At 40.2% G+C, this 12,273-nt stretch overlaps 1 protein-coding gene across 2 annotated transcripts in view; it reads left to right on the forward strand.

Moving 5' to 3' along the window:
* Nucleotides 1–3,152: 3,152 nt before the first annotated feature.
* zfr (zinc finger RNA binding protein) overlaps nucleotides 3,153–12,273 on the forward strand; it is a 39,810-nt gene continuing 30,689 nt past the window's right edge. For both annotated transcript variants that reach the window (XR_007943091.1, XM_051950656.1), the window contains exons 1-4: nucleotides 3,153–3,292; nucleotides 3,470–3,551; nucleotides 9,953–10,232; nucleotides 11,575–11,713. Coding sequence is in view for 1 of the 2 variants with exons in the window: in XM_051950656.1 (XP_051806616.1) it covers nucleotides 3,256–3,292; nucleotides 3,470–3,551; nucleotides 9,953–10,232; nucleotides 11,575–11,713 (538 nt within the window). In the remaining variant the exon portion in view is untranslated. The remainder of the gene's footprint in view (nucleotides 3,293–3,469; nucleotides 3,552–9,952; nucleotides 10,233–11,574; nucleotides 11,714–12,273) is intronic.

Here is a 12,273-nt window from a genome sequence, read left to right on the forward strand (position 1 = left end):
AATCATTGGCAATTTAAGTTTTTTCTTCTATGTTTTTTTATTATCTTGGAGGAGTGAGAAGAGGAAATAGAGTAGAAAAGACGGTTGCCACTGTTGCTCATTGGAGTTCTACCTGCAAAACAATGGAGCCAGCTGGCTATTGTTTACTCCCAACAGGAGCCTCTGATCTCGCTGAGCTCTCCAAAACTGCTGGGATGAGATGATATTCCAGAGGAATTTCTACAGAAGAGACGTAGAGGGAGATGAGCTGGACTAAAAAGGAACAAGGGGAAGGAAGACATACCTTGGAGAGAGGCTTAGCTCTTTCGTCTGTTATCATGGGAAAATGTTCTCTCTTTGGTAATAATATGGAGAAGCTTGAGACACTCGTCAGAAACCAAGGTCTCTACCGGGATTACAGGTTATGTTTTGTGACTTGTGTTAACACCGATGCTAAATCAGTTTTGTCAGTCTCATAAATTAGTTAACTGTTAGCTGTAGCTAACTTTCCTGCAGGTCACAGCTGATCAATTATAACAAATCAATAACGGCTGTCTCGAAGTGCCTGGTTGTTGAAAGTTGATTGTTTTTATTCTAATGTATCACTAGCATTAACATGAGCTCCACACTGTTATCTGATCATACACTGTTGTAGAGGAAAAAAAATCTGTTCTGCTTTACATTAAATAGCAGCAGAAAGTACCGGTCACCTCTCTGGGCCACAGTGATGGTGGGTAGACCTCAGTAATGTAACTGTTTCTGAAAGAATCATTTCAACAAATGTCTTCTCAGTGAAATGAACAGAAGTTGTTAAAAACAGTCTGAAGCAAAGAACAGAGATATTAACTCACAGCTGAACTGTTCTTCATTCATTGCACTGAGAGATCCATATTCATCAGTAACAGAGTTCTGTGGAGGAACATTAATGTAGATTAATTTAAATTTATTGATCATTAACCAACATCATGTTAAAATAGCAGTTATTGATCCATTATGACTGATCATCTGTGACATGCAGGAGGACACTTAGCTACAGCTAACTGTAAACTAATTTATGACGCTGTCAAACCTGATTTAGCGTCACTGTTAACACTAAGTCAAGAAATATAACTTTAGATTTGCAGAACAATTTTAAAATACAATGTTAGAACATGTTTACCATCAGAGGTTACAGTCTGAAGTTAACTTACAGTCACTTCAGCTACAGTGATGTAGGTCACTGCTTTATATGTGATATTGTCCAGATGTAGAAAAGAGTGCAACAGGTTTCTAAGATGACTTTAACAATTATCTGTGAAGTTTATCTTCACTTTTGGAAGCTAATGGTGTTAGCAGTAGTGTCGGTAAACAGTAGAAGCCAGTGAATGTGGGTGGGAGAGAGAGTCCTCGACTCTCAATCAGTCTGATCAATGGCTGCTCTCCAGCTCCGCCCTCTGAGAATCTTTTCATCTCTGACTCCAGAAATCCACTAGGCAAGCAGGATGTAGCAACAATATACTTCATTTGCTCAGTGCAGAAACCAACGGGTGAGTTATATTTGGTAAAGAAAAACTCACCATATTTAAAAAAAAACTGAAATTACTAAAGAATCTGAAAATGGAGGTTTACAAGCCCTACACTTTCATTTTATAAATGTAACCTTGAAAATGAATTGGTTAAAATCCCTATTAAGCAACAACAGTTTTTGGTTTCATATTCCGAGATAATTTTCCAAAAAATTAGGAGGTGTCAATTTATTATTGAGATGTGACTTCACCATTCAAAGATTGCCCGTTAAACTACTCTTTTTTTCACCAACAAGATCTCTTAAATTGTAAAATATTGTACAATCATAATTTCACCCCACACAACACACCGCTTTGGAACAACAGATATACTGTGATCTAAAACAAATCATTGTACAATAAGGAATTGATGGATAAAAACATCTGGTCCATAATTCATTTTGTTGATGTAGAAGGATGTATGATGTCAAACATAAATCAAATATCAGTCCTAAATACTTCATTTCTATAACAAAAGCAAATAATGCCACGATTTTAGGTCTAATTAGAGGTATCTTTTCAAGTTCCACAGATGTCACTCCCTGTCTTCCACGCTTCTTGTGGGCGGCTGTGACTTCATGTCCACCAAAATCCCTAATAAAACAATTATGAAAATGTTTGATAAAATTTTATATCCTATAGTGTCATTCCGTAACTCCATTGCTCATGTCTTCTTGGGGGACATCATACAGTCTTTGTGTTAAAAATATCTAAAATACCCTATCACTCCAAAAGCTAAATAATGGCATTTTAGAATTGTGAATGGTATGTATCCCTTGTATGAATTTTTACATCAGCGACTCGGATTTGACACTAGTAAGTGTGTATTTTGTAGGGGTATGGAAACTATAGATCACTTATTCTTTCAATGTATTTTCACAGAAGCACTTTGGGCTGATATACGTATATGATTGGCTTTACCCCAATATTCTACTTGAACCCTTTCTTCAGAAAGATATTATTTCTGGTTTTATATTAGAAAACAAAGATTATAACTTGATGACTCTTGATTAACATTATCCTCATCCTCGGAGCCTGCAGAATTAACTCTAGACCAACGCGGGAAAAATCAAGGAACTGGTGGTGGACTAGCGGGCCACAACATTGTCACATGACAGCGCTCGAGCAACAGCAGTCCACTACGTGACAGTGCTTTCAGCTTGACAGTCGGCATATGAGTTGGATAAAAACAAAGCTCAGCTGCAAACTCCCTTTTATTTCGAAAACACTAAGAAAAGATTGAAAACCCTGCTTTGCACTCAACATTTTAGCACTTGACAGACTGCAAAAGTAAAAGCAATCCTATTACCCAAGGTCCTATTAGACTTGAACTTATTTTATGGCACTTATCCAGGTTGTTTCCCCATGACTAGATTCTTGCTTACATTGTATCTACTGTCAGATGTATGTCCCTTTGGACAAAAACGTCTGCTAAAGGAAACTAGAATTGCAGAAAGAAAGAAAGAAAGAAAGAAAGAAAGAAAGAAAGAAATGATTCTTCATTTTGTTCCAAATTTTAAAATATATGCCTTATAGACAACATTAATTCATTTATTTTTAATGGAGTTTGTTAGCAAACAACAACAACAAACGAACAGGACCGGGATGCGGGGTCTATGGCCGCACCCTGTCGTCCTTTCTTGCGCATGCGCAGATACGGTATTTCCGGAAACGACATGTAATATAAATAGGCTCGTGTGTCGCTCGAGCGTCGGTAGAATATACGAAACCAATGATTCCCATATGTCCAGTGGTCTCCTTCACCTATGGTGAGTGTCGTTAAAAATATGTACATTGTTTAACGGTCACCAAAAACGTCTTGAGTATCTGTATAAACGTCGAAGCTATATTTAGATAGTGTCGTTAGTGAATAGTCCTTGGACCACTCATTTGAGCCTGTTGCTAACGGTTAGCTTAGCGTTACCCTGTGTGTCTGTCCTCCGCAGTGCCCAGCCGGCTTGGTGAAGATGCCAAAATGGCTACCGGCAATTACTTTGGATTTACCCATGGCGCTGCCGCTCAGTACAGGTAAGTGGACCCTAGATACGTGACTTTTGGTTTAACACGCAGAATAATGTTTTTGAGTTCTAACCTTAGCAGGGTTTGTACGATGTGCTGATAAGTACAGGCTGTATGGTATCCACTGCTTCCATTGTTTAAGTTGGGGGAGGGGGCGGTCATGCTTCTGCTGCTGTAATAGGATGTAAACAGAATGGAAACTGTACTGCGTAAATAACGCTACGTGCTGCATTGATTTACATCTACGAAAGTGAGATATGTGGGAAGTTAGGCCGCATTAACTCATCCGTGACTTTGAAATGAGCGGATGCCAGAACACAGCAAGGTATCGTATAGTTACTGAGGTCAGAATTTACAATTCCCCAAGGTTCATGGAGAAAGGAATTAAATGAGAGTATAGTGTAATTGTGGGACCGAACGTTGATCACCAAATATATTAATTCAACTGTCTCCATTTGTACAGAATGAAAGCAGTCATGCTTTCAAGTGGGAATTGTCATTGGCAGTCAATTATCCATTCTGCATACACACATTCTGACAGGCATCTCTCGTCCTCAACTCCAGCTGTCTGTCAGCGGCTCCTGATGAGCTAAAACGACTCTGGGTCAACAAACGGTCTTCACCAGGCTAAATTATAGTTTTCATGTAGTAAGCGATAAGTAAAATTATCAGGGTTATAATGAACAGATTTGCTGATTGCATTGTAATCCATTATTGTAAAAAATAAATAAAATGGACAGCAAAGAATTTAGAAGTTTTAAATTGGTGTTGCATACTATCATTTCAGTATCGATATTGCGATCTACACATATGTAGTGGTCACAACCCATGCAGTACAATGTAAAGTATGGCAGATTAACTCAAGCACATGATGCCACTTAACACAGAAAAAATGACACAGTTCTTATTTTCAATGACCAAATACAAGAGAAGTCCATGTAATGGAACATCATTTATGGCTTTTTGTTTTCTTTTTTCAAAACCACTGTAAATGTAGGGCTGGACAGTTAATGGAATATTAGACACAATCTCCATTTTGACTAAAATGATCCCAATTAAATGTGGTTTTGACATTTGAAATGCACCATGCACATAGAAAATCAGAACATCATTTCAAGGTATATCATTTTGGGTCACACACCTGTATGGGCTGTTGTGCTGCAGAGAAGCGAAGGGATGTAATGCTTCTGTGTTTACGGCGCTGTAGCCGTCTAACTTGTGAATGCTGTAGTTGACATGTAAGATGTTTAAGAAAAATAGGGCTGCAGCTAACGAAGCCTCGAGTAATCGTCTGAGCACGATACCTCATCAAAAGCGGAAGTGAGCGCGCAATGCAACAGAAATCACCGTCCGACCAGAGCGCGGAACACGGACGGACATCGGTGCTGCATCGTGCATGTATTATGTATGCACGTTGCAGCGCGGACATTGTCTCTTCAAATTATTAAAATAATTGACTTTACTGCCATTATCTGCTTCTCTAACATATTAGTGTGTGTGTGTGTTTACAGTGTTTGCAAAATGCCTGTCTACAGTCGAGCTTATTATCAGAATATTCTATTACTGTTAATCCCTCTATGAATATTAAAATACGCTGAACCATTTGTCCTGTATCATAGCTACATGTATGACATTTGCAGCAAAAAAAATAAAAATAAAAAACGTGTGAAAATCAGTTTAATATTCAGAGTTAAGATGGATTAAATGCGCTGTCAAACAGCGCTGAGTGGAGCGGGTGACCGGACCAAGATGGCGGCCCCACCGCTCGTCAGACACAATATTCAGTAGCAGTCGATGTGGCGTCTACTCTTTATTATGTCTATGGGCGTCACGATTTCAACATTTGGAGCAGTTAGCTGCATAGATATATCTATGGTTAGCTGCGTCGGAGTAGCCATTTGAAAAATGCCGCTCACGGTGGTTATTTCCCGTTGGTCCCACTCGCTAAACTGTCCGGCTGGTGTGCGCGTCGCATATCTTTGGTTCCGCTTACTATTTTTTTTTTTCCCGTTTTCTGCGGCAAAGCATCGAGGCTTAATTAATCGATGCTTAATTGTCACTTGAACCATCGTGATTCATCGCCAAATCGATGAATCACGAGCAACTCTGGAACTGATACCGCTGCTATTTTTAAACACCGGCGGTATACGGTATTACCGTAACACCACCCAAGCCGAGCTTGCATACCATGGTGAGAAATTCACACCAGCCAGATACCTTTTTTTAACATGAAGTGGTTGGTGGATTTAAGACACAAAATGAAAGTTTACTATTCAATAATCATATTTGGACAGGTCTCTGTCTGTTTTCTTAAAAAGTTAATTTGACTTTCTGGCACATGTGTTCCCACATGCGTTCACACCTTGTCACATCAGTTAACAAGAAAAGCACTCAGTCACAGTACTCCACCAAGACTGTTCATTACCTGACCTTGCGCTGAACACAGGTGTGTGTTATTCATGTATACATACAGAATCGCGTCACCTAAATATGTAGCGGGTGGCAGGAATTGATGGGACTTGGAAGCACCCCCCACAATTTCATCAATTGTTCCTTGTATCACTTGCGATACGTCCACAGTGGTGGATTTGTAGTAGGATCGCAATGATGTGATCGTCAGCAGACCACTGAGGTAGCATTCACTTGTTGCCATGGTTACCGTTCCGCTATCAGACGTTGTGCCGCTGCCTCAGTGGGAAATCCTTAACAAAGCCATGTATCCAGACTTCAAGCCCCACCACTGCCAAAATCGAATAACTTGATCCTTGTGTCATTTCTGACCGTCCCTGAAAATTTCATCCAAATCCTTTGGTCCGTTTTCGAGTAATGTTGCTAAAAGAGGAATGATTCACATATGCCGATCGTCACATAGCTCCACCGTGTTCCTCAGCAGAATAATTAATCTAACTCAGGGCTCCAGATTGCAACTAAAATTTGAGACAGTGCTAGTAAATTTTTCATCTACTCGGGCATGTGCGACCACTCCGCAGCGCACCACAGATTTCAACTTGACATGTTGTACAAACACACCGTCGCTTTCCCTTTCATTTCGAGAACACTTAAGTGAAAAGTATTTCTGAAGGCATTTGAGGCGAGAAATAAGCTGTGCATTAGCTAAATTTGTCCTCATTTTAGTTTACCGATGGCTAGTTTAGATGTTTGAGGACCGTTTCACGATACGTGGAATCTCCGCACGCCACATCGAATTTGCATGAAGTTGAAATCAGGTCTACTTTATGCAAATGAGCTGCGGCCTGCTCCAGGTAAACACACCTAATCGCAGCTGGAAACGCACCGCAATCGGACCAGCATGCAGCATGTGGTGTGTTTCCAGCTGTGATCCGGTGTGTAAGCTGTTTATTATATTGTATCAACTGCTCCACAATAAAATGTGAATTGAAAACATAGTTTATGCATTTATTGTCCAAGTATTTATCAGTAATACAGTGAAAATGAGAGGAAATGTGAATATTCACTTTGCAAGTTGATTTCGGTGTGCACCCCTAAATTTTCTGTTTGCACTCCTAAAATTTTAAGTTAGGGGTCACCGTGCTCCTAGGAAAAAGTTAGTTTGGAGCCAAAGAGCTAGCTTACCTTCATTCTTTCAGTGCTCCAACAGATCTGGATGCAACAGTTTCCATCACGGTGATTTGTGTGGTCTGTGGTCAGCTTGTTTCAGCCATTCTCCTAATATGTTTCGTGGTAGGAAAGTGTTTATCAATCGATTTTGTGTTTTGTTTTTTTTTGTATTCCACCGCAATATTGCATGGATGTAAAACAGTTTACTTCCACTTTGGTGAAGAACATCAGGGAATTGTTTTTCATGGTCTTCAGCAGTAATTTTTGTTGGTAAATGAGAGACATTGGAATTGGACATGTCTGCAACAAGGAAGTGAATTTGGTGAAATACATACATTACGTTTGTGCTGGGGACTGCTATGATTGGTGGAACTCATGGGAAGCCGGCCAAATTGCGGAAATGTTGCGGTTATTGGGAAAAAATTGCAAGGTCGTGCAGAATTCACTGAGATTGGTTGAAGTCGCGCGATCGTTTGAGTTGTTCACATTTTTCAAGTGTTTGGGATAACGTTGGCTGTGTGAGGGAGCCGAAGGGCTGTTACTTCTTTGCTGCCAAGGTCCGCAGAAGCTCCACATGTTCGACCGTGTGGTATTTCTTCAAATGCTTGATAAGGTTTGTCATGTTGAACCAAACTGCATCGGTGCCACCACGTGAGACTTGTGCGTAACACGTTTTGCATTCCGCCATTCTAACTTTTTCATCTTTGACGATGAAGTATTGCCACACTGCTGACATTTTTTTCCACTCTCCATGAGCTCCCTCCCCTCCACAGACTGTTTTCTTCCGGTTGTTGTTGTCGTCAAATGAGCTCCCCCTGCCCTCTCCTCGTGTGTTAGCAGTAAGTGATAGAAAAGCTGGAGCGGACTTTTTAACTCGATTGCTTGTATGGGGCGCTAGTATTGGAGTTTTCCCCTGCAGTCAGATCCGATCCGTGTGTTTTGGCTGGATCACAGCATATTCGTGATCCGCGGATTGGATCGCAGCATCCCTACTACAAACGCCACCTAAGCAGTGAAGAGGGCAGTGACTCCCACTTTCTCAGGATCCTCACCAAAAACTACCTGTAGGAAAAGTTGCTCATGTCCTTTTACTGCTGCTCTGTCAAGAGGTTGCTGGGGTACTGTCACTTAGTGCTTCAGCAGCTGCTCAGCAGTGCACAGGAAAGCCATTAAGAGGATTATTAGCATCACCCAGAAGCTCATTGACTGCTCACTGCCTTGTTTGGATGATTCAATCAGTTCTCGCTGCCCCAGTAAAACCGCACACATTCTATAGGATCCCATTCTGGACACCATCTGTTTAACCCATCGCCCATAAGAAAAATAAACTCTGGCAATCACTCAAACTAAATTTCTGGGCCTAAATGTTTACCAGTAATTTACTTGCTGTTACATTTACAGAATCTAGAATAGTTATACTTTCTGTGTCTTCTTCTCTTACACACTTTCTACTTACATACTGAACATGTACATATGGGTACCTGCACCTTGTATGTACTTTTTGCACCACTTTTACTTTTAAACCATTACATTTTTTTATATGTTAATACACCATATGAGCTATTTTTTACAACAATAAGCTATAGCAGTGTTTTCGGAGATGACAGATGTACATAGTACTCTTCTAATGTATTTTATTTTTGCACATTTCCAACAGTACTTTAAATAATGTTTGGTCACAATGGGACCACAATTCAGCAGTTCTGTGATACCCTGAGAGTCTTAGTTTCATGCCTTTTTAACACAGACTCACTGTTGGCAACTTGTCCGTGTCAGCATGTACCATCGTTTCAATGTAGCATAGCCATAAACTAGAAAATAGCTGAACTACCAGCAAGCAGACCAACTCTAAAATGTTTAAAGAAACAATGTAAATCAATCTGTCAATTGCGTTTAAAGAAAACTAAAAATTTTTTAATCCAGAACGTTCACACTTCCCAAAAAGATCTATCCATTCTCTATACACGGCTTTATCCTCACTAGGGTTGCGGAGTGTGCTGGAGTCTATCCCAGCTGACTCGGGCGAAGGCAGGGGACACCCTGGACAGGTCGCCAGTCTGTCGCAGGGCTACATATACAGACAAACAATCACTCCCACATTCACACCTATGGACAATTTAGAATAGCCAATTAACCTCAGCATATTTTTGGACTGTGGGCGGAAGCCGGAGTACCCGGAGAAAACCAACGCATGCACAGGGAGAACATGCAAACTCCATGCAGAAAGATCCCAGGCCCAGGCCGGGATTCGAACCAGGGATCTTCTTGCTGCAAGGCGAAAGTGCTAACCACTACGTCACTGTGCAGCCTCTCAAAAAAATACCTTTTGGAAATGCATGTTTATGTCCTTGACATGCAGGCCACACTAAATCGTTACATCACAGCAGTCGGAACAATTCTTTTTTCAGATACAGTAGTTCCCAAGACACACAGATACCTTTGTGCTAAATTTACAAGTAATGTGTATGCTTGGATTCTTCAATAAATCGGACTTTTTCATTATCCACTGTAAAGTCCTATGATGTATTTTCTCACCCCAAGCATTTGGCCTTATTTCATGTGAGAGACAGTACTTGTCCTCTGACACCAATCCTAGCCTTCTTTTGACAGGAATTTTGCTGTTTGGAGTATTAGATTATTATTTAAATGGTTCTATACCCGTGTTATTTTTTTAAGGCTTTGTTTCTCATTGAACAACACTGGATGTATTTATGCTTGTGTTAGTCTGAAAACAACTTTCAGGTTTTCAGTGAATTTTAACACCCTTCAACTTCAAGTGATGACTGTCCAGCCCACCTTTAACATTATCTGTTTGTGTTGTCCTCTGCTAGCCAGCAGCCAGCAGCCGGGGTAGCATACACACATCCGACTACTGTGGCCAGTTACACAGTTCATCAAGCACCAGTGGCGGCACACACTGTGGCAGCAGCCTATGCCCCCACTGCAGCCACAGTAGCTGTAGCTAGGCCTGCGCCAGTCGCTGTGGCAGCTGCCACGGCTGCGGCTTATGGAGGATACCAGCCAACCCATGCTGCCACTGACTATGGCTACCCTCAGCGTCAGCCTGAAGTCCCTCCGCCACCACCACCGGTCACCTCACAGAACTATCAGGTAAACACACTTTCTGATTGCTACACAGATTAAAGCGACATCTTGTTTTTACTATTGTAATTGCATTCTTAATGGTCCCTCCTCATTTACATTATCATTTCTGATGTTGGAGTGGGGACCAGATGTGCTGCCTTCATAATTTGCAAAGGATTACTGTTGCCATACAGAATTCCATTCCATTTATTCCGAATTGGAAATATAACAAGAATTACATATTGTACAAATAAATTAACAATGCCCCTATATATGTTAAGCCATCACTAAATCAGGAAAAGTAAATAAATTACAATCATTTAATTGTAGAGTAATGAATAGTAGCATGATGGAGTTGTTGAACCTGTCAGTGGTCTGTACATTTAGCCTGCTGAACAACTGGTAATTTGAAGTGTGTTTCTATCTATAAAGTCCCTTTCAGACGCACAGTCCATTTTGTAAATGTAACAGCAATTTAACATGCCAGCTTCATGTCTTAGTATGCATCTCAGTCACATTTCTGGAAAAGCCATGCCGAGATTGTTACTAGGTGAGACCAAGAGACATTTTCACCAAACTTGGAGCAGTTGTGAGGAACATTATAGGAAAATTGACCCATATCTGAATGACTAGAATGCCATGACTTTTAAGGGATTGATGAAACCACAATGTTGCACATCCCATGTCTGAAAGGGGCTTATCCGTGAAGAGGCAGCCATGAAAGTTATAGCAATTTAATGTTGTCACTCGCCACACTGTTCCATAGTGACATTTTTTGTAACATGTGAAGTATTTAACTATGAGCCCAGCCGTCTCCCAAGTTTCACACCTGAATCCTTCAGTTTTTGAGGTATTAGTGATTTATAAACTAAGTTAAAAAACTAATCACTCATCAGTTATAGCAAATATCAGCATGCTGTTTATGAGCTAACATGGCCAAATAGTATTAGACATTTTAAAAGGAGAACCATATTTAAGTGATGCAGTATTTTGAATTTGTTTGACTGCGCTCACAAAAGTTTATTAGTCAGTCACTGAACAACAATACATGACTTCACATCAAATTTAGGAATAGTGTTTGAAGACCAGAAGAAGTATGTAGGATAGAGAATCATAAATATATTGTGTGAAAATATCTAAGTGACAGAAAAAAACGTGTTGTCAAGAAGCCGTTTATCAGCTAGCTTATTTAGTAGGATTTTGTCTGGGAAAGGAGTATAACTGAGCTTTTTTTCAATGTTTTGTGAAACATCAAAAATTTGTTTTATCACTGCACTCTATAGTGGCACAGGTATGGATGGCAGCACCTGGAGAAATTTCACCAGGAGCCAACAGCCCTAAATATTTGGTTTACTATTTGGCTTTGCAGGACTCTTATTCCTACGTCCGGTCTACAGCTCCAGCAGTAGCTTATGACAGTAAGCAATACTACCAACAGCCCACTGCTACTGCCGCCGTTGCTGCTGCACAGCCACAACCCAATGTGGCAGATTCGTACTACCAGACAGGTATGCTAAATCCACACTCAATTTAAGTTTGATTACTTATACCCCCTTCAAACAACAAAGGTCTTAATGTCTTTGAACTGTATGTGACAGCTGTCACTCGGAAAAGGCATAGTTAGGACTTTCCACGTACTGGTCCTGCTTGTAGATCAGGTACTCCCAAAAGGACTTTTCTTTATTTTTGTGAATTTTTAGGAGGATGGGGAAAAATTATGATCGCAGTTAACAGTTTTTTCTCTCTTTCTTCTTTGATATTTTACACACATAAAAAAGGCAAGTTGTATACCACCCGGCATTGTTGCATAACAAAGTTGCAACACTCTTTGATCTCGCTGCCACTCTTTGGTTATGTCTTTCATTTTGGAAAGGACATTTTTTTGTGGCAGTTTTCAGTTAATAATAATGCATAATATGCATTGATTTCTGTGTTAAATGCACCTATACTTTCATTTTTTAAGGTATCTTTCCAGGGAGAGACGGCAGTAAATTTCCAGTGGAACACTGTAATTGCACTCAACTGCTTTTATAATGCTTTTAAAATTTATATTTTTTTCTTATGTTAT

Source organism: Acanthochromis polyacanthus, chromosome 7 (genome assembly GCF_021347895.1).
Source record: "Acanthochromis polyacanthus isolate Apoly-LR-REF ecotype Palm Island chromosome 7, KAUST_Apoly_ChrSc, whole genome shotgun sequence".
In the NCBI taxonomy this organism is placed as follows: domain Eukaryota; kingdom Metazoa; phylum Chordata; class Actinopteri; family Pomacentridae; genus Acanthochromis; species Acanthochromis polyacanthus.